The 26650-nt window shown below is 39.1% G+C and overlaps 1 protein-coding gene across 1 annotated transcript in view; it reads left to right on the top strand.

Moving 5' to 3' along the window:
- The first annotated feature begins 951 nt into the window (after window positions 1-951).
- Window positions 952-26650, top strand: part of CCDC60 (coiled-coil domain containing 60) — a 64859-nt gene continuing 39160 nt past the window's right edge. The window contains exon 1 of the mRNA XM_075041809.1: window positions 952-1937. Within this exon, the coding sequence (XP_074897910.1) occupies window positions 1491-1937 (447 nt within the window). The 5' untranslated portion in view covers window positions 952-1490. The remainder of the gene's footprint in view (window positions 1938-26650) is intronic.

The following is a 26650-nucleotide window of genomic DNA, read 5'->3' as shown; positions in this document are numbered from 1 at the left end:
AATCATATACCTCAAATAATGTGCTATTGCTGCTGATCATCTGTGTTATTTTAGGGCTGAATAGATACAGTATTAAATTCATCTCGAGTTCTCATCTGCCACCAGTTACTGCTTGTTTGACAAGGTTTGAGTGAAGTTTGAAAGGCTTTTACTGAAAACGGTTGTAGGAGGAGTGAGATTTGATGGGTTTTCTCAAGGGCTGAGCAGCATCTGTCCGACGAGCCTGAGGGGGCTGGGGTTGCTCTGCCACACACCCTAAGCTGCCGCGTGGGAGAGAAGCCAAGGATTATATTTAATTAATTGAAATACTGATGAATATTGCTTTTACTGTTATAATGACATTCAGGTCTCCCACTTCCAAGTGCTTTAACCACTGCACCTTCCACCGGTGTCATGAAGTGATAAAGTTCTGTTTACCTAAAGGCAAAACATGTTATTTATGGCCCTGTCCTCCCTCCGACACAAGCTCTGGTGTCCCAACCTCGGGGGGGAGGGAGGACGACACCTTAGCTTGCCCCTCAGCTGAAAGAAAGATGAAAAAATCCAGCTCCGCAGGCAACCTCAGGCTTGGAGAAACCCTAACCTCGTTACTACCTCCTGGTGACCCCCAGCGTGGGTTTTCCAAGAGGAATTCCCCGCCCAACACACCCCACGCCGGCCTCTGGGGGCTGAAGCCAACGCTCAGCGTGGCACAGCCACACGGCGCGGCCTCATCCCTAAAGCTAAGCGAGCAGCTACGTGGGCCACGGGGCACCCCCCCCCCCGGCGCAAATCTCGCTCCTCAGACACCCACGGGCCCCACAGCCCGTCTCCCACTTCCACAGCCCGCCGCCACGCCCGCTGCTTCGCCTCACGCCGCGCCACACCCCCCCCTCCGCCCCGGCCCCCCCCCCCGGGGCACGCGCACGCGCGCGGCGTTTCCCGGGCAACCGAGGGACGCGGGACCGTTTGGCCGTTAAGCGTCGCGCGGGGGCGGCGGCGTCCTCTGAGGCGGCTGAGGAGAAGGGGGTCGGTCCTTCGTTCCCGTTCTCCTCTCCCCCCTCCGCCGCCTCCGCGGCGCCTTGAGGAGGAAGGTGGGGGCAATTTAGGCAGGTCCCTAGGGTTTGGGAGGTGGGAGGCCCCTTGGCGTGAGGAGTGCGGCCAGGGGAGGTCGTGCCGTTGCTAAAAATAAAGGTATAAAGGAAGTTCTTATCTGTAACGCAAGCCCTTCAGAGGGAGGTGCTCTGGCTCTGGGTGTTCCCCAGGAGACTGGTTAGATTTTAGGTGTTCCGGCCTCTCGGGATTTCTTTCTGTTGTTTGAGGGGCTGCTGAGGGGAATGAGACCTCATGTAGTTGTTAGTCAGCAGCAGGTTCTTGTGCTGGGCTATCCTTTAGAAAACTGAAAAGACTTGCTTGAGAGTTTGGGCAGCAGCTGTGTGTTTTCATGACTGAGAAACTAGAGTTTTTAATAACTTGGGGACTAAAACCACCAAGGTTCCCATTCTGGAGCAATGCCAGTACCAGATGCATCTAAAAAACACAGAGTTGAGGCACCTGTGGTAGCAAATGTAGGTGGGAGCAGACACAAGACACCTGTGGTAGCAAACGCACCTAAGAGCAGCAGACTCAAGGCACCTGTGGTACCAGATCCACCCAAGAACAGCAGAATCAAGGCCCTAGCAGCCACTAAAATGTTGAATCCTCGAGAGTTTGTGTGCATTCAGGCTTTGCCTGGCTTTGCTCAGAAGGAGGGAAAGGTCTTGGCCAGAAGCAGAACAATTTACAGAAGCAGTGAACCTCCAAGAGAACAAGTGTTCTGGGAAAACTACCATAGGAGGCAAAAGCAATTCACTCAGGGACTCTTCACTCCCACTGGGAAGCCTTATCGGGAGCTTGGAGAGATTCTCTACACAGACCCGAAGAAACTCACCCTCTACTCTTTGGGGCAGCTTGCACAGGTAGGCCTGACTTTCCTGGTTCTGCTTTAAATACAAAAGTAGGGACGCTTTCTGTCTTAAGTAAATTGCAAGCCCTGTTTCTAGGGCAAGGAATAATTATTTCTGTTTCAAGAAATGTTTGAAACAATATTCCATGCCTTCCTGTCAATAATCACAATCTGATATACTATTTGATGATGGTACGGAGTATTTGTAGAGAAAGCAAACTGATGTATATATTGTGATTTGGGAACTGGCTTTTGAAACTGGTCTTTAAAGCTCTTAATGAGAGCACTTAAAATGGAGCAGAGACAATAGCAGGCTAACGAATGAAAGGGAAAACATGAGATAATGAGAATGTACTTAAGGAAAAATGCTCAGGGAAAGGTAACAAGTCTTGAAAATGGAAGGAGAGAAATCTTACTGAGAGCATAAGGGTAAAGGATGGGTTAAAAAGCAGGGATGATAAATGGTGGCAGTTGAGGGGTGGGTAAAAAGCTCAAAAGTTGAGCATAAGAATGATAGAAAGAGTAGTGTTTGTATTACGTAAGTAGGGGTGACTTCAGAGGTAGTGGATTAATTACTTTGCATTTTACTTTGCATCTGTATTTGTGTTTCAGGAAGGTGTAAGGGAATTAGCCAGGAGTGTCCCTGTAATAGTTTGATTGTTTGTGTGGTTATTATCTCCTGGTCTCCTGGTGCTGCATACCCACTGACTTTGTGGGTCTTGAACTGTCTGAAGTTGCTTCTAAGTTAAGCTTGAATCATTAAACCACAGGAACAAGAACTCTGGTACTGATGCTTGAGATGAGCTTGCAGTGTTCTGCTATTTGTTTTCCTCAATGCTGTTGGCTCGCGCAAGGAGATCTGAAGCTCTCTGAGTTTTCTGTCCTGTGCAGAGAGCAGTTTTCCTTGTGGAAACAGTGAAGCGTCTCCAGCCTATCTGTAACATCAGTCTCTGTGACTGTGAGGCCTATGCTCTGCTATGTGCCTTCTAATGGAGTGCCCAAAGAGATAGTCTGAGAGCTGCAGCAGAAGCAGTGTGGTTATTATTCAGGGTAGACGGAAAAGATTCTCTCCACCCACTACTTAATTTTCTGCTCTGATTGTGTGTGTTGCATTCAGAGCTTAAAGTTTTAGATCAAGTGTTTTAAGTTCTAAATAGACAATGGTTGGTATTTGCTTTATTTTTACATGCTACCTAAAGCAGCATCTTCCTGCCGGTCTTCATTCAGAGGCTTGTTTCTGTAAATTAGTCAACATCCAGCAAGTGTTGCCAGTGTTCTTGTTTTAACCCTTAACTTCTAAAACATCTTTCCTTCTGAATGTTAGAAGTTGTTCTAAAGATTTTTCAACTGTAGATACGCTCTTTAAAAACCTGATAATCCTGAAAATGCTGGTTAATTTGTGGTGGTGGTTGTTTTGGCATTGAAAAATGATGTCAGGATTTGATCCTTAAGGGTGCTCTGAAACCCAGTTGGAACTCAGCTACTTGACCAAATTAAAAGTATACAATTTATACAGAAAATAAGCTATATGTAGGCCATGAAATGCATGGTTGTGGCTTATGCTTTAGATTCATGAAGCTATCAGAGGGGATGTAGTCACACCTGCTGCTTCTTTTTGTGGAGAGTGTGGCTAAAAGCACTACATAGTCTTGAAAATCTCAGAGTAACCACTTTTTTTACCTTTTCCTAAAAGGTGATGGTTACTAAGTTGAAAACCTAAATAAATAAATAAAAATTTCCTGGCAATTAATCTGACCTGTCCTCTGCTTCCCTCCATTCCCACAAACTAGGGAAGGCTCAGGTTTTTGGTGCTGTGCATGCACCAACACTCACTGTTTAAGCTGCCAGTGTGCTCTGCAGAAATCTGTTTATGTGTTTTTCAGAGATACCAGAATAGAAATGTATTTCTATAGCCTAATTCTAAAAATACTTTGTATTACTTGTATTTTTGCTTCAAATGGGTTATTTACCTCATTCCGACCCACACCTAGCAGTCCCCATCATATTGTGCATAACTGAAAAGATTGTAGATACTGGATATGCCTAATTATAGGTGTCTGAGAGCATAACGTTCCTGGTAGTAAAACTCATGATCTCCAATTAATGCATTTGCACTCATGTCTGCCTTCTGAGTTTGCATTTTCTTCACCCACAAGTATAGATGATGATTTGCAATGGTGAATGACAGTAAAATTTGTAAAAAGCAAGATGATGATAAAAGCCCTGTGAATTCAACAGGGCTTGAGTATGCTAGTATCTGCTGGCAAATGCTACTTTCTAAACTGATATTATTTAAAAAATAGATTTTTAAGAGCTAAAAACCTTTGAGTAAGTATGCTGGGATGGTCAAACAAAATGATACTGGCATAGGATGTTATATGTAATAATTGCACATTTAAGATGCTTTTTTATATACTTGATGGCAACAAATGTGTTCAGAAAAGCTGTGCATTCATGGATGCTTTTTGTATCTTTATTAAGTAAATTTGGTATCTGAAAATATAGAGCTGATATTTGAATGTTCTCACTGTTGCGTTGGAAACTCTGCTGTTCTGTAGCCACACAGAGAATGTGGTATCTGTCTTGCAGCGAAAACACTAGGTAAAGCTGGGCCAACGCAGTGGAAGAATTGCATTCCACTGGAACAAAATAAACCCCTTCCAAACTACTAGCAATACCAGCAAGGGATGGGAGAAGCTCAGGAAGTGTAGCATTTGTGTTTAAAAAACAACCAAACAACAAACCCCCCAAACCCCAGGAAAAATACCCACAACAAGGAGGCTTCTTTTACCCATCCTGTACAGTATTATCCAAGCGTAATTGAGTGGCCAGCTTTCACAATGATGCGGATTTTGTGACCCTTATGGCTTTAGATTGCCAGTTATCCCAACTTTTTTCTCCAGTTGTGTCTCAGTGTTTTCAGATGTGCTTTTTATGTGGTGGCTTTCTACATGTGCTGTCTGCTCCCTGCCACTATCTTTACTAGAAAAATCCTGATACGTTGAATGGGCCATGTATTTTAACCAGAGCAGCTACACCAAGTGTGTTCCCAATGGATTTCAAGTTCTTGCCTTTTCAAAACTTGTTGGGGGGTGGGGGAGGAGATTCCCTGTGGGGCTGCCTGGTTCTGCGTTGTGTTAATATCAGTCCATACCCATACCATGAGATAGAGCCCTCCAAGCTTCTATTACAGATAATTGGAAGTTACTTCGTTCAGTTTGAGGTTTTTCCCCTCTCTCTCTCAAAGGTCAGGTGCGCATTGCAGACAGCACTGATTCATTGAAAGTCAAAGAATGTAGCTATCCAGACAGTATTTTGATTTCCTAAGTGTTCAGAGCAATGTGTTAAAGGTCTCTTTCTTATTCCTTAATGTAACGGTGCACGGTGATGTTAGTCACCTTTTATCATGTTTATATAGCTTCTTTCCCTTAATTGCTATGACAAATTCATTTGCAAAACCTCTGAGGTGGCTTGTTGACTTTTTACGTGAAAGAAAGGTGGCCTTTCTGACCAAGCCCTGAAAACAAACCAAGTCCACAAAATCTTGAGTATTATTAGTGTCAAAGCCTGCTCTGTACTTGTCATAAAATTCTGTTCTGTAATTCTGTGCTTTGGGTAAACAGGTCACTAGGTAAGATTGACAACAGCATCAGCAATGAAAGGTTTTAAGCTGGAAACTGGAGAAGAAAACAGAGCAATTTCTTTCAAGAGAAATTACACTGATGTTATTTGCTATTGCTGCAGTTAAAGATCTGTCAGGGTTTCCAGTTTAAAAATCTTGCTTTCCAGAAGACTAAAACCACATTTTTCAAGGCAGAACTTCTAATGCAAAGAACCTTTTTCCTGCCAGCTCTCTGATGTGAAGGTCAATCATAATTCCTTATCACTCTGGGAAGAGCAGGAAAACATTAGTGGTGGGTAGTCTTCCTAGTATCTCCAAAATGGGGAAACTGGTCAGGCCAGACTACATTGGTGTGGTGACATCTGTAATGCTTTCTGAATTGAGTAACCAATATATGGTCATTGATCAACTCTGGTCTCATGCCTGCATCTAAGAAGTGCTATGCCCGAGTCATTTAAAACAAAACAAAAAACCTTATTATACATTTAGAGGAAGCTTCAGAAATACCTTGAAAATTCCTATGTGAAGAATGTGAAATTTCAACAAAATGCTAGTGAGAAAGAGGACAGCACAATATTTCTTTCCATTAACTACTCAACTGGCTTTGAAAGTGAAAAGCTATAAAATACTTCCTAGAGTATTTTTTTCCGTATTAACTATGTGAAGTAGAATATAAGGGTGAGTTATTGCTGGGATGGTTGTTATTCAGAAGTGCCAAAGCATTGACAGAGATGTCCAGGTTCAAGTATATCTTGGGTTATTTTGTTAGATTGTTGGCTGGTGAAATTGAACTCTTCCACATCATTCCACTGCTTGCTAGAGGTAAACATTTGAGTATCTCTTTAACAATTACAAAACACATATTGGCAGTATGAAAGTGAGAATTTTGAGATGTGCTTTGTTTGAAAGGGTTAATTCATATCTGATTAAGGTTATTTGGGTGTTTTCTGCTTGTAGTATTTTGCCAGGCTCATCATGTCATGACAATGTGTCAGCTCACAAATTACGATGTTTATATGGGCTGGTGTTCTGAAAATAATGAAGGGAACAAGGAAGAAACAGGGAGGGTATAGAAGTGATTGTAGCAGTGAGAGTCATACTTTCAGTTTCCGTGATCCAAATTTATCTTGTTTGTCCTTGTGCATTTCTGATGAAGGACTGGGAATGAAGATGAGAAACACAAAATTACACCCAAGTTCTTTTTTTCTTTTTGAAGCTATGACCACGGTGCATGCCCCCCATATGAAAATCAGTGTGAAAACTAAAAGCACCTGGCCATAAGCCTATGTGCTAGAAATGCTCCAGGACAGGAGAGAAAGAAATAGGTTGTGCAAGAAAAGTCAGTAGTTGGAAAACTGCCCTTTATCAATTGACTACAGTTTATGACCTTGCTGTCACCAAAACATATTAGCAATGTTAAGTACAGAGCATGTAAAACAAAACAAGCAGGTGCAAGCACAGTGACACTGTGATTACAACTTCTGAGTTGATAGTGTCACATTGTAAGAAAGATTCTACTACTTGTTACGGAAATGAAAGGGTGCATCATTTTATTCCTCTGAGAGACCTGGCTGAATGTACTTTAATGTCTGAAAGACTTTGTCACCAGTGTGTGATGCTTCCATTTGAAAGCCTACCATACAGTGGGTATATAGGTATGCCTGACTTAGGTTTCCATGGAGATTTCTTGTACCTAATTAACACAGGTGGATTTGACAGGTAGTTTTTCTTTTGCTAACCTTGTCTAGTTTCCTTTTCTTGGTTTTAACAGGTAAAAGGGTGTTATGGGGTTTTTTTGTGGTTTGGCTTTTTTTTTTTCTTTGGTGTTAACCAGATATGGGTTGCAAGGTGTTTAGTTTTTTCTTCTTTCTGGAGTAAACATACAGGGAAGTAGCTGTTCTGCTCTGGGGGCGTGGGGGGGGGCAGAACTAACTGTGGGTGTTATACCAACGAATTTTCCTACAAGCTTCATAACCTTTATCGATAACACATGTGTGCAAGCTCTCAGCATGGTAATCATCAGGCAGAACAGAATTCATGCATGTTATCCATCCAAGAGACATCTTTGCTTCACTTGCCATGATGAAAGCTGATGTACACTTCCAGCTTTCACCAGGGTCGCTGCTAGCAAAAAACAAGTGAAACTCTGGTTGTATGCTTCTTACAGATAATATTGATTTCCAGTAAATAGAATGAGTTGCTCAAGTACTTTTTTAACTGTCTTGTCTTCTATAGCCTTCTACTATGTTAGCAAGCATAACACTACACTACTTTTCCTTTTTAAAAATAGTAACAGATGCATTTCTTGTTGCAAAAGACAAACTTGGAGAATGTTTGGAAATGAACAGCCTAATGGCCCCTCTCTCTCTCATATAGGTGACTTTCTTCTCACCCATCCAAGGAGGCATTGACCCACCAGACATTTGCAATGTAATGATAATGTACCATTATATTGCTGCTTTTATGTACGTGTTATTAAATGTTAGTAAGCCTGAATGCATAAGGTTTGAGGGCATATTAGAAAGTGGCGAATAAGCAGACTGTGGATAATTTGGCTATGGAATAACAGAAGAGGGTATAGCTTTAGGTGACTGAACTAGCGGTCTGGAGCAGTTTGATTGTGTGAGGGTGGTACTAAAAGGAGGAATGGAATGAAAGATAAACAGAAGCTGTGAAGTGAGATGATAGATAATGGTGTTGTCATAAACAGAACTGGAACAGAGAGAATGATATAAGAAGGAAAGTTTGATTTTAGACATTTTATCAAATTTGGGTATATGCCTAAATTGCAATTGCAGATAGTTTTCTGCCTTCTTCAATAAATGTTACATTAGAGTAGGCTGTTAGTCTGTACAGTGGCTACTGTTGGTTTTATTAATTAAGCTCATTCCCCTTTGTTAGCCTGAACCAGAAACCTATTTCTTTTAACTTGGGTTTGATTTTTAAAAGCCCTTACTAAAAAGTTGAAAAATGTCAGTCACACCATTTTTAAGGAACTAAAATTCTTGTTTGACATGTTCATGGACAAAACGGGGAAATATTACATCATATTGCAGCAATTCTAACAAGCGGATAACAACATTGCCGATCAAGTATTTGAGATTATTTAGCAGGCATGGTGAAGCTGTTGTTGATGCAGAATTTCTGAATTTCATTTTTTTATTGTCATCTGTGATCTACTCTTCCACTGTGGTCATGTGTCTGTTAGAAATTCTTGGCTATTTTAGAGGAGCAGCAGTCCTTCAATGCTAAAGTAGTTGGTTTTATTACTGTTAATCATAATGTTTAAGCACCCATGTACTGAGAGTTTTGTTGAAATGTTTTTTTTCATGGCCTTGTGAGACTGACAATCATTACCTTTCTTGTACCTTTGGAGAAAGTGACTTAGAAAAGTGGATTATCTTAGCTAATTGCATATGGAAAGGATAAACATGGTATTATAGTGAAGAACTTTCTGATCCTGAGCTCTTGGTTTTTCCTGCAGGTGTTCTTGTTTTGTCTTTTAGAGTGTGGAACAAAAATGGTGATATAAATGAGACTGAAGATAGGGCATATGCTTATGGAACTACGTTTTTAAGATTGGGCTTTTTTTATTTGGTTAAGAGTTGTAGTATTACTTTCTAACATGAATATTAAATGCTAGGTGGTACTCCTGACCTGAGCCTAACTGTGCAAAAATGTTATGTTCTATAAAAATAAAGGGTTTATGATTGCTAAATTAGTTTGACATATCTCCGGAACAGCAGCTAGCCGGTGAGGTCTGCACAATCTCCATGCTATTAAGTTCAAAACAGTCTAATCAATTTCAAAAGTTCAATTTCTGTTCCTAAAGGCTGCTTCCATAATGAATTAAGGGAAGCATATCAAATGTAATAATGCATTGTTATTAAGGTTTTAGTAAACTTGCCAAATGTCAGGCTGCTGGTACAGTCATGGTGCATTACACTTCTGTGATTACAGCTTGAGTTGTCATTATAGCGAATTGCATTGCTCACCTAGGTTTGGGAATTGATCTGCAATATCATGCCTGGGGCAGGAGAGAAGTGCATTACAAAGGTTACACTTCAGAGTATTCAAAACCTTAGATTTTTAACAGGTTTAATGTCTGCTTCTCTTAAATAGTGCATACAAATAATCTGTAGGTTATATAATGAAGAAATAGACTATTCCTTGTATTGAAGAACATGGTGCTCCTCTGGCTGCAGTGTGGCAGTTAGAATTGACTCTTGCTAACTGAAAACATTTTGTCAAATGACTCCTGTTGGGAGAGAATGGAGAAAAAACATTTTGATATTTGACTAAAAGTTCTATGTAAGAAAGAAATGGTTGTTACTGTTTGTATGATTGGTTTAGAACTTGCACTGGACAGTAATGTTAACGCTCTTTGTAATTCGTGTATGAGTTTCTGGTTCCTATTCCTTTGTGTCACTGATAGCACAAAGGAATGTTAATGCTGACCTTACCAGACACTGGTGGATTTCTCTAATGTCATGTTCAGTGGAGTTAAGTCAGGAATGAATGTATGTGTACCAGTAAAATATAAGAAAATGTTTCAGGTGAGAAAGCAGAGCTCTTTTGTGTACGTCGAACTTAGGAACCTCTCTGTGAATGTGATCACTAGTAGGAAGTGGTAGGTATTTAATTAGGGGTAGGGGAACATGAACAATGTGGAGATTTTTATATTCACATGAGGGGCGAAAAAAATCAGAACTGATGTAGACATGCTGGACTGGATTTGTAGATAGGTTGGGTTATGCTCGTTTCTAGGAAGGTTAATATATTTATAGATCAGTTTTACCCAAAATGATGCCAAAAGCACTTTGCAGACTGAACGTAGAGGTCATATCATCCATCCCTGGTTTACTGTGGTTAACAGAGCAGAGCAATACTACTTGAGAGTTCAGGATAGAAAGTGATGAAGAATAATGTATCCAGTTGAAAAAGGAGAAGTGAACTTAAGTGAGCAGACAGCAGTTTAAGCAAGTTGAAGTTTAGCCAAGGAGACCTTGCTAATTTCCCCCAAACTTTGCATGGCAGAGGAGGAATCATCCTTCTCATACAGAAAGTAACAGTCTTGGGGTAAGTTGATCTGAATGCAAGAACTATGAAACCTGTTCTTAAATTGGAATGGCTTGCAGAGGAAAAACCATTTGTGTAAAATCAGATTTGGTGGTGTTTCACTTTCCTTGAGATTGTAGAATGATGTGTCTTAAATTGCAAGCAGTGGAAGGCAGTGCTTTCCATGGCTAGAGTAGCTTCTTATTCATGAAATGCCTCTAGAAAAAGTGTTGAATGCACAACAGCGATGGCAGGGAGGACTGTAAACAGGGAGAGAAAGACATAATGGAATGTCACTATGTTCCTTGTAGTATAATGTGACCTTTCCATTAAATTAATGTTATGCTATTTGCACAGAAGGAGAGCTAAGAGAGAGCGTATTTTTAGGGGACAATAGTCAATTTAATTAGGCAGCTATATAACTGTCAGTCTTAACATTGAGAGCTCAAAAGCAAGGTATGGGGAACAGAGGCAGTAGCTATAATTTTCCTTTGGATTCTGTTCATTTGGAAAAAGCAGTTACTTTGTGTTATTTGTAAAAACTAGGCTGTGATATTGTTTGGGGTATTTTAGCCTGGAACCTTTTTTCTGGTGTATTAAGAGGGAGGTTTTAACCGAATTCCTCAATGACTTACTGCTAAAAGGTTTGTGTCCCCTCTGCTGACCTAAGCAGGTACAAAAGACAGATTCCACAGTCCTTATTGGTGTGGATGGAATATTCGGATGTTTCATATGCCTGTCTATCAATCTCAGTGGAGTAATCATGGAGTAAGGCCCAGTTCTTCAAGTGAAACACTGCTAGATTTTTGGTCTGCAAGCATTTTGGTTCATACACACCTACACAATTTCATTTAAGGTTCAAAAGATGCTTCATAAAGCAGTTGTGATATATTAAAATTTGTAATCACTCATTCATACACTGCATCCGTTAAAAATCTTACCTTTTTTAAGAATTATTTTGACTTTTTAGTAACTTTTCTTACTCATAAAAGGCAAATTCTAGCTGTATTACATTGGCCTCCAGATAATAATCCATATGTTTGAAATAAAGAGACTGCAAAGCTGTTAGGGTTATTTCTGTTTTCTCTGCTGCAATTAAAGTTAGGTTGCAGTAAATTACAGAACCCACTGAAGCCTCTGGCCAATCCTAGTCTCTGTGAGTGCACTCTACTGTGTCTTTGGCCTTGAGCTTATGCCTGTGGCACTTCTGGGAGGGTGAAATCATGTCATTCCTCATCTGTTAGAGCAGTCCTTGGGCTGTGGTACTTCAGTCCAAAACGTATTTACTTCAACAGTTTTGACCTCTGTGCTTTACTTCTCTCCTGCAAGTACAACCAATGGTTCCCAGTTTCCTCATTTCCATACTGAGCCTTCCATGCTGAGCACGCTGATCTGTCCAGGATTCCTAGGTGGCATCATTTGGTCCTACTATGTGTCAACATTTCCCCCTCGGTGCCTCAGGAACCCTGTGTTTCTGAACTCTGCTCTCAGTTGATTCCTCCCTCTCTCCCCAAAGTCATTCTTTAACTGCTTGTACCCCTTGAATCTGTTAGCTCCCAGTTCAGATAGAGGAAGACTTAGAGCTTTATTAGATAACAAATGATCCTCATAGCTAATTGTTTGCCCTGTTGTCTGGGGAGCTATTTATTTTAAGAATAAAGTTATCTCATAACTATGACCTAAAAATAAAGGACAAACATTCTTTTTCACTGGCGAGTTAATGGCAGAAAGTTAAACCTGTCATGTCTCACAGTTTTAGAATAAGACTTATTCATGTGGTTGAATTCCCCTATGACTAGACTGATACCTTGTGTATTTCTGGTGCTGTCTGAGCCTAGCTGCCAGGTGCTACTGGTCATCTTGATCTCTGGTCTGCCAACTGACTGAGTTGGATACGTCAGAGAGGCTGTGACGCAATACTGCAGGTAGTGAACGTTATCTTATGGAGCCTACGTGCACAACATTTCCCACTAAAAATCACACGTGAGAGCCCAGCAGCAATGTTCCCCTCCTGTCACGTAACCTACTGCCAGACACATGCCTGAATACAGGGGAATAGGAAATAGTAAAGGTCTGGAAGTCTGGTCATTGGTAACTCTTAGGACTAGTACTTTCTTGCTGGTGTAATGCTTTGGCATTTGGTGTAATGGTTTGTTGGCTGGCTGGTGAAGAATGGTGTGACTGCCATTGTAGTGTTCGCTACATATCAAGGTGCCACACTTAGATCACTGGTCGGCCCGGACCAGGGAAAGAGACAGATAACACACACAGGGTGAGCGCCAACTTCCGCCTTTTATTGCGCAGTTAATTCCTTTTATACTAACAAGGGGAGGCTGGATTACAGGTACATCACAAGGCTGCGACTAACCCTCTAACTTTCCGTGACATCGCGAGATCTTCCGAATGCCGAACCCTACATGCCATCATTTCACAATGGTCAAGTGTGACAACCTTAAGCCACAACATAGTGGCAGTTTGTTACTGACAAAGATTTTTGCCCAGAACAGACTGAAATAGGTGGATTGTGATCCATCTGCAGCATAATGACAGCATAATGGTAGGACTGAATTTAAAGAGAGTTTATATTCCCTTCCTAAATATTTTCTAAAGGCAGTATTTACTGGTCTTTATTGGTCTACTTAGTGTTGATCAGTTATGTCAGAGCTAGAAGTGTTTATGACTTTCATACAGTGCATTGATTACATTGACAAAATAATTGAAAATCTGTAACAATTGTCTTGTAATTAAAACCCAAACATATTCTAGTCCAATTCCATTGTGATGGTTTTAAAAATTTGGAAACTGATCTCTCTGTAGTTCTTAACCTGTTTTCCAAAGTGAGCAGACTGATCAAATAAAGGATCTGTTCAGTTGTACAACTGAAGCCTTTTCTCTAAGGAAGCTTCTCAAATACATGGGACCAAGACAGTATTAGCTTAGAGCATATAGTTAAAACATTCTGTCCTTTATGCTGCTTTACCTTGTTGATACTTTGTCTTAGGGTTATGTATTTATGAATTCAAGAAACTGAGAGTCTTTGTACTATAACAGAAACACATTTAACTTCTCTGTTAACACCTGCAGCAGGTGATAGGTTATCTACAGATATGTACCACACACTGGTTCCATTTCTTTTTTCTTTTTTTTTATTAGGTTACCCTGAAATGTTAGAAATTAATTCCTGGAGTCAGTGTCAGCTAAACTGACAGTGGATCAAAGCTGTGAGACAAATTGCTCATTACAGTTCAGGGAGCTGAATCCTCTGTGCAGACAGCTGTACCATCGCTGGAGGGTTCTCGGGCACTTCACCCACAAACTCAGCCTCGACAAATGCTGCCATTGTTGGTGAAGCTCGTAGGTGGATTTCTGTAAAATAAGCTCATTTTGAACTGTCAGAGGCACTGCTATGTCTTGGAATTGTTATTTGGTTGGTTGGGTTTGTTTCTTGTCACCCTGTTTAGAGCTTGTGTCACTATGCAACAGCCTGAACTATAAACAATGATGTTAATCCATGAAAAATGAGAAATTAAACCTTGGCAGGAACCTAGCGATCCCTATCCAGGTTCATCAGATGAAAGCTTTGTTTTTATTTTTTTCTGGCTTTTCCTAAAAGCTCAACAGCATGGAATCCATTCAACTTTGGTGTCTGACAGAAATCACTCTTGCTGACAGTAAGCTCACTTCATCTTTTAGTGAAAGCAGATAAAAACAGTTGTAAAACAAAAAAACAAAAAACCCCACGAGCCTTTTCCAAAATGTCGCTTTGCCATTTCCATTAGCTCATCAGAAATGTTTGAATCCTTCCCTTTTAAGAAAGCTGCTTTGGGTAAAATGTTGTGTATGGTTTTTTTTTTTATTCCCTTCAGGTATTTAACTTTCAGCTGTTTTCCTAAATTAATGATAGCGTATATTATCTATATGAGATCTGAATTTGTGCATGGCAATAAGTGGTAAGTCAGAGCAAGTTAGCCATGTAAGATGGAGGCTCTGGAGTAAGGCTTTCCAGCGCCTATTGGTTGTAACACCAAACTGTATGAATGTAAGTCTTTGTGCTGTTTTGCTCTGAGGTCAGCTGGAAGATACTATTGCTTGAAAACAGCAATTTAATGGCAGTATGACATACAGCCTTAAAACTAATGGAATACAAAATAGGAAATCAAAACAAAGACAATGCTTAAGGAGAATGGGCCACAGATGTAATGCAGTCTGTGTGTGCAGCTGGCATGGCTACCACAAAATGCTTCTGAAAATAGCTGTCCTTTGGAAAGTCAAGTTTGATGGTTTAGCTGTGGGTTATTCCCTTATTTATGTGTCGGATATTAGGAGTTTGGACTGAACTTCTTTTACAAGAAGTGTAGAGTCATTCCTAAATATTAATACTTTCTTTTAAGTCGCAGATAAAACAGTTTACAGCTTTATTTTCAGATAACCGAAGTCAAATCTATGCCAGAATGCTAGCTAACTTAATCTGATGATCCAGCCTATACTAGGTACAAATGAGGGGGATGGGTGTGTGCATGCTTAAGTTTTAGCATGAATTACAAATAGATAATAAAGGGCATTTTTAGTTCAGTATGTTATATCTAAAACCCATGGAGAGCTTTTTGCTAGGACCTTGGTATAGATATAAAGGGTGTTTTGGGCTTTGTATCGGGATTAAAGGATACTCTGTAATCTTGCATAAAACATAGCTGCTAAGATCCTTTTCTTGACATGTTCATCTGTCTCATGTTTATCATGGATGAAGTTGGTGCCAGCCAGTCTGTAGATGCACATCCATTCTGCTGTTGCAGTATGGACCGTATTCATTTCTGTCAAAATATGGATTCAGTCAGGACTGAATTCCAGCAGAGAATTTGACCCTTTAACAAAAATATGCTTGAGTGAAATTAAATAATGGTTCAGAATTTGGTTATCTTTTTGTTTGTAAACTTTGTATTTTCAGTTTACCTGGGGAGAATGTGCATTTATATAGCAACCATTGTATACTTTTTGTTTATTCTATTTAAAGTGTTACTGGCAAAAAATAGTCTTCAACTTGCATGCCAAAATGCATGTATGTTTTAGGGAAGCAACAGGAGTGGCTGCCTGGAAAAATAACAATGGAACTGTCAGTCCCATATTGTGACATGCATGTGGTAAAAAGATGACTTTTTTAGGGCTGGCAGATGCACTCTGTTCATTTTACAGGTCATTAAATTTCTCATTATACAAACTCAATCGTGTGAGTTTTTAAAATATGATTTAGAATATCCAAAAGATTAGATAGTGTGCAAGATAAATGTAGAAGTTTAAATTTTGAAAGACAAAACATGATTTGAAAAAATGATAGATAAATTCCATAATGAACCTACTATATTATTCTCATTGTCTAGCTACTCCATATGAAAGGTTACATTCTGACCTTAGGTATGTCACTGCATGCAGAGTAACAAAAAATTTGTATTTGCTAATCTGCTTAGAGATTTTGATTAATCTATCTGCATTCTTAGAGGAGAGAATCTGTAGCAGAAATTTGTGCATTAGGATATTATCTATCTTGACATGGCTAGAAAACTGCATCCTTTTAAAAATGCTTTAAAGTGCTGTGATAATGGAAGAGAATTACTGTTCCTAAACTTATCTAACATTTCTTTGCAGAAACTTGTTTTTCCTAATCACTGAGCCTTAGCTGTCTTTGGGGAAAAAAATCCCCCCCCCCCCCCCCCCCCCGCCCCAAACTGGATGTAATGTTTGTTTGCCAAAAGCTCGAGATCTACAGATAACAGCTACCACTTTGGAAAAAAGGAGTTAGTTTTGATAACTATTTGGCCTGAGTAATAATTCACTTGGATTTCTTACTTGGAAAGCAATCTGTTAGCACAGCTCTCCTCCACACAAGTTTTCTTAGGAAAGCCATAGATGGGAGGAAGTGATGTTTAATCAGCTGAGCTTTCTGTTAATGTTGGCTTTCCATTGTTTTCTTCCACAGAAACATGAGTCATTGTGATTTCAGAATAACAACATTTAGACTGCCACTAGTGAGCTGGGAAGATACAAGTGAAACAATTGCTCTAACAAGCACAGGCTTACTCTTTCCCTATACATTTGACATTTTCTTCTCCAATCACAATATTGCTGTCTAGGCTTTCCAACACCTTCAGGCTCCTGTTACATGAGGTTTAGATATTACTCAGCAAAAAAACAGAGCTATGAAACAGAACACATTAGCTTAAGCATTTATCCTAAGCCTAAGACACTGCTATTTCTCTAGAATGTGTCATAGTCCCACAGCTAATTCTAGACTATCCATATGGATTGTCCAGAAATTAGATTCTTGACATATCCTGAAGACTCCTCAGACCTTTAACCTTCACACTGATTAGACTATGCTAGACTTTATAGCTTCTTACCAAACTAGGTATATGGACCAAATAAATTGTCTGCTGCAACAGGGCTTTGGTAAGTATGTATGTTGATGTGACTGAATGCTGCTCAGCTTAGTTCTGAGTAAATCAAATGATCTATGATTGGAGAAGTCAAAGATAGATCTCTTCTGCACAAACCTGGATAGGAAACCCTCAGTCTTTAGCACAGGAAGAAAGTTCATTACTAAGAGACCTTTTAAAGTTTTACTGTGAAAGTGGTTCAGTAATGTCCATTCTTCTTACTATGGCAAGGACAAAGTAAAGCCTAGGATAGAGATTAAGATTATTGGCTTATTTTTGCATCCTGCAAGTATAAAAATACAAGCAAAAATCACCATAGCTATTCCAGTTATTCGCAGCTTTTCTCTAGAGAAGAATCATGTAAAAGACATTTTAGCATATTCCTTGCAAACAAATAGGGTCATGCAATCTGAAATGACAGTCAATTATAGTGTTTTAGACCTCTGATTAGTGCAGTTCTAGCTCTTCAGTTGCTCACACACAAGCACCTAAACTTATTCTACTGTTATCTGAGAGTAACCAATTTTAATCATGGAAATGATGAATACATTTTGTACCACTTTTACTTTAGTACCTTGTATCAAAATAAATGTTTGTTTGACTGTAAAGTGTGAAGTTTTGCAGATGTCTGAGCAACCAGGGTCATAGAGCTCTGGAAGCTAAGACGTTTAATCAAATAAAGGTGTGGTTTTCCATGATATTGCTGTTCCCAGCCTTCATTGGTCCTGCCCATCCTCCTTAAGAACTATTTCCGAAAATCACCTTGTCCTTATACACAGGGCGTGAACCACTTCTGGGTCTGGCTGCCCAGAGATCAGAACTTAGTCTGCTGTGAGGCTTCTAACAAATCATTGTTCATGTCAGATGGCTTCCAGACTTTGGCTGGCTTTGTCTATGTGGAAAAAAATAAGCATACCTCATCAGGTTGAGACATTCTAGAAATAAGTGCTGGGTAGACACAAAGCTAGCTGCTGGGTAGACACAGAGCTAGCTCATGTAATTAGGAACTTAACATCTAGTAATTTGACTCTACCAGGAAAATTCTCTAAGCCCTTTCTCTCCCCCCCTCCTTTCTTTAAAAACCTCAAATACAGGTGGATGCAATGAATTCTAATAAACCAACCTTACTAACATAAGCTATCAGGTGTTCTGAGACATCAGTAAAGCAAAATTGCCCACATAAAGCTGATAATTTTGAACTCTACTTTCTGTCATGAAAGAGGTTTTATAAAAATTTATGGAAGTAAGGGTCTTGGAGCTTGAGATAGAAGTTCTTGGGACTGATCCACTGTGTGTTCTGTTTACAAGGCAAAGCTGGGCTTGCTTATGCATCCCCAATTCCTTCCAGAGGTGAATTTAACCATAATTAGTTGTTCATTCTACCAATAGTTTTGCTGTCCCAATGCCAACTAAAAAGATTTTTCTGCTTTCTTAAGATCAAGGGAATTCTGAGATCTAGTTTGTTTGAAATAATGTCCTTTAGAAAGCACAGCCAGCTCTTTCTTTCCTGTGAGTCTGGCATACTTGGCCAGCTGTTGTTTGAGAAAATTGTGCCAGGAAGCCTGTTATATTGTATTTTTTAATGTGGATTTTTTTTGTTGTTGGGGTTTCAAATTATTTTAGATCTTATGAAAAATGCTTGCTTAACAGTCTTTGCAGAATGATATTTTCTGTTTATCGACAAAACCAGTAGGAGTGGTTCATGTTTGCTCCCAGGACCTCAGGACCTCTCTCTCTCAGAGAATGCATTTCTGCAGGAATAGATGCAGTGATGATAATGGTTGTGGCCCCAAATCCATTTATTTGCTAAGTGGGCTACAGCAACTGACAAGAAAAAAAGACTCCAAAGCCACTTTCGTTTACCTCGGGCTATATAGCGTATCTCACTGCATTCTCTGCATTATATTGTCACTTGAAATTTTTTTCCATTGTAGGTCTGACAGTGAAATAGAGTGTAGCTCATCTTTCTGGGATTTTTTTTTTATTTTTTTTTTTCCTGGGCCAATGATCATACTTTTAGTAGAAGTCACCTCTGTTCCACTGAAAAAGTAAATAACTTTTTAGGCATGTGTGCACTTTAATAAGACCTATTCAAAAACTATAAGACATATATTGCTGGGGGGAAAAATTGTGTTGTAATATTGAATTTTCAATAATTTTGAAATTCTAGCTAATGTGGCTGTGGTTTTAGAGAGCAAAGGCACTGCATTTGCTGGATTGATCCTTCATCGCCATCCTGTCTTTTCTGTCTGTTGTGTAGAGTTTACACATAACCGGCGTTGGTGGGACTGGGATGATATACTACCCCTGTGTGAAGGACTTAGTACTTGAGTTTAAGGTATAAGCTGGGCAGGAGAGGAAGAAGGAATTAGCTACTGCTAGGGAAAGAGTGTATCTCAAAAAGACAGTTTACCGCTTAAAAATCAATGAGATATTGACATCTTCCTAAACCACCTAATTTCTTTACCTTTTTTTGTAAGGTAAAGAACTATTTGGTTTTAAGGCCTCTATTTTTGCTAATTCTAATTTTACTTCTGTGAAACATTTAAGCTATTCAGAGAGCACAGGTTGGTGTGAAGATTATTACACAGTAGTGTACTTTGTCTCAGGCTCCTGATCCAGTTTAGTATTTTGCAGTCTTTTGCCATTGCCAGCTGAAGTAACTAACTATAAGATCCTGTGAGAAAGCAGCAGAGGAATGTCCTAGAAAAATTAGTGCTTAGCTACAGGCTACCTTAATGCTACTTCCTTGGTGCTGTGAAACTTGGTTTCTACTAGAAAATAGAATTTCATCTCGAGCTAAACTGGCTCTACTGCGAAGCAGGATAAAGCAGATAATCACTGTCAGACACCTTGTGAAGGGTTCGCTAATGGGTCGGTTGAGCCAGTCATCCCAGCATATTTGCTATGAATCTAGATGCAGAATTCTGGAGATTGAAAATAGCCATTCTGCTTCCCTCCAAGAAAAAAATGCAAGCAAAGGTCACCTTAGAGTGAAATTTCTTTTACCCAGCCCATAAAAAAAACAGATTGTCCTGCTTACATATAAATGCCAAGACTTTTAAAGGAACTGTTTGAAACTCTGAAGATCTTAAGGACCATGAGGAGTTGCGATAAGACAGAAAAAGGCAGAGGGCAAGGTGTCAACAGCACATCTGAAATCCACTTAAACTTCAGTGCTCAGCATCCACATGAAGAACAGCTGTGGAATGTTAAACTAAAACATGGTTGAGGAGAAAGGAGGAGGTTCAGAAATTTGCCTCCTTCAATGTTCTTCAGTGACACTGACAAATGCTGTAGGATTCAGACTGTGGAAGGGGATCTGGGACTTCCGGACTAAGATGCAAGCTTTTGGCTTCACAGACCTGCTTTCAATACCCCGCTCTTCTTGTATACATTTTATGTGACCAGAACAAGTAACTTATCTCATTCTACCTTTATTCTTCATATATACAAAGAGGATAATACCACACTCCTACTTGACGAGAATGTTGTGAGGATTGATGGCTTAAAGGTGGTAAACTGCTAAACTACTACAGTAATGGGGACCATGTAAGTATTATAGATAGATAGGCTTTGGAGTCTTCACTGCTACTGGATGCTGTTGTAGCCCCTGTAGTCCCTCCATCTCTGCCTAACCAGAAGACTGTCCCATCCATCACACTCAGAGCTTAGCTACACATTTGTGACCTCCAGATGCGAGTATTACTACTCATATCTGGGAATGAAGCCAAAGGAGAGGTAAGATCTTGCTCTGTTTTATTAACACACTGACAAGAATAAGTGCTGTGCCTTAAATAATAAATAATTCCTACATTGGTATTTAGTAAATAAAAGTCAGCATGGGAGAAATTATGGAAGTTCAGAAGGAAACAGGACGTCTTGGCATTTGGGGTATTTTTTTTCTGATCTCTGAGTAATGATGGGACAACTTGAAATTCAAACAACATAGTAAAGAGTTAACAATCTTTACAGCTGAGAACAGTGAGCAGTGGCCAAAACCAACCATTAACTTCTGCATGCACTGCTTGTTTATTGAACTAATATCCTTCACCCTCTCTTTTTTTTTTTTCCTTCTGTAAGAGAAGTGCTTTTATTGTTCTTAACGTGGCTGTGTTCTGGTTTTGTGGTAATTTTCAACTTTGGTGTCCTTTGTCCTCTACCAGGTGGCAGTCATCATGCTTCTTATTCCATGGTTTTTATTGATTTGGTCAAAAGTAATTAAAGAGATAATTTGTTCTCAATTACATTTCCTTGAATTTCCTGAGGCTGGTAACTCTGCTCTCCAGCTGTGTCTTCCCCCAAATTAACTTTGTTCTCACTATGAAATAAAACAGAATAGCATGTTCTTTTTTTGCTTGTTACTTTTGGATTGAATAGAGAGTCTGTGCTGTAGCAGATATTGATCTGATAATTTTATTAGGTACTCCTGCCTTGGTTCATGAACTTTCATGTTTTTAGCATAGCATTCCAATAAGAAATCCTGTGTTAGACTAGCAGAAGTAAGAAACTAATTTTTTAGAGGTCTTTATAGATGTTTCTGCTTTCTGAGTGTCCTTTGTGCCTAAAGGGTTCTTTTCAGTACTCTTGTAATCTATTTTAATCTCTGCTAAATGCAAGAAGGAAGTGAGCACTACTGTGGTGCAAAAGGATTTTCTTTTTTCAGTTTAGCGCAGATTACATTAATTTGTAGTAGAATGGATTTTTGGCAATCCAAAATGCCTTTGGGACACTTGGTCTTCTGGAAGAAGATTTAGCAAGGACATTTGTAATTCTGACTTCAGTAGGGGGAAATATCTAGAAAATGTTAGCTAAAGCTGAGTAATATTATCATTGCCAGTATGCAACCAAAAATGTGAATAAAAGGCTTTAGGAGTGTTGCATGTACCTAAATTACTGGCACATTGCCCAGAGACCATGTAAATGAGAGAAACAGAAGACAGAAATACAAGCAGTATAGAGAAATGTCATACAGAAGTGATAATTTTTTTTGCTTGCTTATTTACATTGACTTCCAATGGCACATTTCAAAATTTTCAAATCATCTTAATGAAAAGAGTTCATGGAGATGATAAAGATGGCAGCTCAAATAATGTAGTTGCTTAAGGGGTTAAAAGTAACGGTGGGGTAAATGCACTGATAACAATGGTAGTACAACTGAGATTAATTTGATCTAATTATTTTATGAAACTTACCAAAGTTGTCAGAATTAGGTAAGTGTTCTTTGGAGACAAGAAAATAAAAAGGGGATTTCCCCAAGGAATACAAGAAAAGGAGGGAAATTGATGAAATAAAAAATACCAAACTATTTGAGCTGGGTTTGCTGTGAAAATAACAGTTTTTTCTGTACATAGGTGTTCCATCACTATAATATCTGAATACTTCACAGATGTTGGTGAAGGAGAAGTGTTATTTTTTTCCCATTTCAGACATGGGGAGTAGAGGCACAATGAGCTGTGGAGTTTGTACTAAAATTCATTGTAGTGTTTAAAAAAAAAAAAAAGGTTCTGCTAGCTGGGATGAGGTGTTAAATGTTTTATTTAGCATGTCAGAGGAAATTTCTGACAGAGGTGAAATTAAATCTACTTATTCCGAATTTCATTCTCATGCCTTCACTAGCAGACAACCTCTCTCTCACTTTTCAGCTGTCTCCTTCCATTTTCCTGATATGTCTATATTGACAGTAATGTGTTCATTGGAGTGTAGAAGACCTAACAGGACTGGAACTCCCTCGCTCATTAAAACTACCCATGGTAAAACAGTGGAATGAATGCCCCTTTCCGTTGATATTGGGACCATTTCTGACCAGACACCAAGGAATGGAAGCTGCTGCAGTAGCTCCTATCAAGTGCTCTCCTTGGCAACAGAGATTCTCAACTGCAAAGTGCTTTGCATTATTGATATGGTACAGCACAACCTTAACAAATCAGGTATCTTGTCTTTGATGCTGATATATATTTATATCTGCAGATTTAGTTGTGGCTTTTTTTTTTTTTTCAGGCTGAAGCACTAAAATAGCATTACTCTTAAAGAAATCTTAATTTTCTGCAATATATTCTTAGTGAAGTCCTTTGCCTTGGAGCTTCTTGTGTTTAATTGAAAATTCTCTTTTGGTCCTGATGTCTGTTCCATGTTCCCACATTGTAGTGAAAGGGCAGAAAGGGTCAGTATTGAGCAGCAGCATTAAAAGAAGAAACGGGGAAAAAAAAATCCTGAGTACTTGGCTAGAATACTACCTTTAAAATTCAACACTTAGAATCCCACTTGCAGAACAGAAGTAGTCATCTCTACATGTAGTGCTTCCCAAAAGCTTTCTAAACATTTTTGTAAAATTAAAAAATATATTTCACCAAGTCAATCTTGCATTTGGATGACTAAATGTTGGCTTGTGATGGGGCTGTGCTGATTTATTTTCATCAAAACACGTTCACAGTTTGCAAATGTAACCATAATGCTCCTATTCAAGTGATATATTAGAAGAAAGAAGAGTGCAATAGGTGTGTCAATCTGCTATTTTTGACAACATATAAACTTAATGAGTTACCCAGAATGAAAAAACTTCAGGAATTGCAAAGGAAACAAGGTTCTTCCACCAGCTTAAACAAACAACAACAACAACAAAAAAAGAAAATGTACAACCTAAAAGCATGCTTATTGTTCCTCAATTCTCCATCTATAGCTGGCAGATACACCACCAACTCAGGCTATTTCCACAAAAAGATTTGGATAAGAAAGCTGGAAATTCTCAAGGCTTACAGAATGACATCTGCAAAGATGACAGGTGTGTGAAATGGAGGGAATGTTTTTAATAAAAGGAAGGATTTGTGAGAGTTGAACAATTTTTAATCTCCAGAATTATTTAGAAGAGTAAGTGGAAGTATTTGGGAATTGTTAGGTTAAAATCTAGAGTCTGCAGGAGGTGGTTTTCTACTGAAACAAGCTATTCAGAATAATTTGTTAATCCAAAAATACTTTAAGAGCCTTCAATTTTCTTTCTAAAGATGAAGAGGACACACAAAGAGGAGCTGTCTAAGGCAGTAAGCAGGAATGCCAGGGCTTCCTGTGTGCCCTTAGCCACCTGTGATAGTAGCACTGAAAGGGATTGCCTCCAGGTCCACTATAGACAATCAGGTGGCATCGAGCTCCACCTACCGCAGTATGGCTGTAGTTCATTTTACCTAGAGCTGCTGGATGTGGTCTCAAGAAAAATGACCGTAATAATTTTCATGGAAAACTTTTGGGTCATTTCCTCATGGAATCTCACTTTAAGATGTTTCATATATTACTTCATAATTTTTGTTGTTTGTTTTTTTTTTTTAATTATTGTTTCTTACATATGGAGTTGTATGAGATTTTGTTACTTCACTATAATGAAAGCCGGAAATGATCACTGAAGCAGGCCTTTTGATGGCTTAAAAGCAAATTAGATGAACTATGATGAAAATCTTCATAAGTTGGAAACATTAAAAAAAACAACAAACAAACAACACCCAAACTCAGATTGTCATGATGATATATTGTTGAGTTTAACAAATTAGACACACCAGTATTGTCATCTTTCATTTTTTATCTGCACTGCAAATTGAGTTCTACTTTTCTATAATTATGTACTGTTACTGTTTTAAGCGCAGATTGCACCTTTTCAATACTTGACATTGTAATGAAAGATAATGTTGTAGAAAAGGAAGCTATTCCCTTCTGTTTCTATGATAAGGCTGATTGAATCACATTATCAGTGCCTGAGTGGAGGGGGTGGTGTTTGTGATACCTCCCTCCCTGAGCAACTGTGCAAAGGTTAGGTAGGTTCACAGCTCTTTTTCCTTTCCTCATGAACTGGCAGAGCTGGCTGGCCAGAGGTAGGATGCAGGGAAATGTTGCACCTGAGAAAACCTTTCTTCAGTGCTCTGTGGCATTAGACACTTGAATATAGCTAAATGGCTCCAGACCCTATACTGGTGGTCAGTGTACTGGTGCTTTCAAGCCATTGAAACCTTAGGGCTACATTCCACCACTCTTTCTTCCCTTGAATAGTAAGTTATACTGAGAGACTCTAATTGGTTTTAATCATGTCACTCAAGGCATTGCCAGCTGTAAAAGCAGTGGCACTTGGCTGTTGTCAACTTTTTGCTGCTTCTGGAAAAAAAAAAAAAAGTGTCAGGAGGAAAGCAGACTGGAAATTCTGCAGTTCCTGGAGTGTAAAATGCTTCTGCTCCAAGTCCAAATCAAATTTCTTCTAGCTTTCTCTTTAAATAAAGATTGTGTGCAGTTAAAAAAAAGTTCCACCAGCATCAGTCTGCTGCATGCTATTCCCAGAGCAGAGATGATGAGAAAACTGACACAAGTTTACAGTTTGGGGTTTTGTTGCTTCTTGTGTTATGGGTTGATGGTGTGGTAGTTCGCATTACAGATTACAAATAGACATGCAATGCAGAGAAGATAGCCATATGGAAATAGTAACAGAAAAGGAGAAAGAGGATTCAAGAATGTCCAAATACTTAGAATTCCTTGGATTTTTCATTGTACTCTCAAAAAAATATGTGCCCTGATACAAGTTAAATATTGCCCCAAATATGAAAACTTTTCCAAATTTAAAACCAAACTGCTTCTGAGCTAGCTTCTCTGAAGGTGTTTCACCTACAAAGTCTTCTGTTCTGTCCATCTGGCACCTTTCTACCTTTAAGAGTACCCTGAAATTTAGAAGGGTAAATCAGATGAAATAATTATTTGTCTTTTAGCATTATTTATGTTCTGGATAGATCATTTGTGTTCATTAATATATGGGAATGAAGTTACAAATATTTCAGACTTCTTATGCTGGAAATGATTTTTTTTTTAAAGGGTTTTGTTTGACAACTCATTTCTAAAATCCAGTCTACTTCTGAAAGCCTGTTTTCACAGACAAAGATATTCAGTATTCAGAATCTCCTTCTTACTACACATAGTTAAAATAAATACACTTTGATCTCTGGGAAAAAATAAACCAAATATTGATGATTAGATTTATGTAATGACAAATACTTAATTTTTATTTTCCCTAGAGTTCAGTGTAACAGATTTTCCATACCAAATGCGTACTCATCCCCAGTAATCTCTGATTAGCATTTCCTACAGGTGAAGTATGGGTGCTGACTCAGGCTATAAAATGATTCCTCTCTTGTTCGACGCATGAATGAGTTTTTCACGATCACTGAGGCGGACTCTGAGGTTCATTGGTAGCCCTCTATAAGACTTGTGCTCCTGAGCAGTGTCAATTTGCCATCTGTCTCTGCTGCTGACCAATCTTGGCCAAGTGTGCCCAATTGCATGAAACAGTGGAGCCTTCAGACTTGTCTTTGACATTTCATTAGTTCATCCTTACACTCTGGCTGCAGAAAATCTTTCCAATACAGCTACTTTGCTCTTAGTACCATTTTGGGTTTGAGTTTGCTCCCCACACACCCACCCCCCCACACACCCAAGTTTTCTACTTGTTTGTGGGCTGCCTCAGTCATTATATTAGAACATTGGTATCTTCAGTTCTCCAGTGAGTGAAAATACCGTTCCTTACGCTTTGAACCTTTGTTCTGCTGAAATGTTACATAGGAACATAAATTCAGAAAGAATTTTGTGCCTTCTCAA

Source organism: Buteo buteo, chromosome 11 (genome assembly GCF_964188355.1).
Source record: "Buteo buteo chromosome 11, bButBut1.hap1.1, whole genome shotgun sequence".
NCBI lineage: Eukaryota > Metazoa > Chordata > Aves > Accipitriformes > Accipitridae > Buteo > Buteo buteo.
This window is presented reverse-complemented; position numbering and strand designations above follow the sequence as displayed.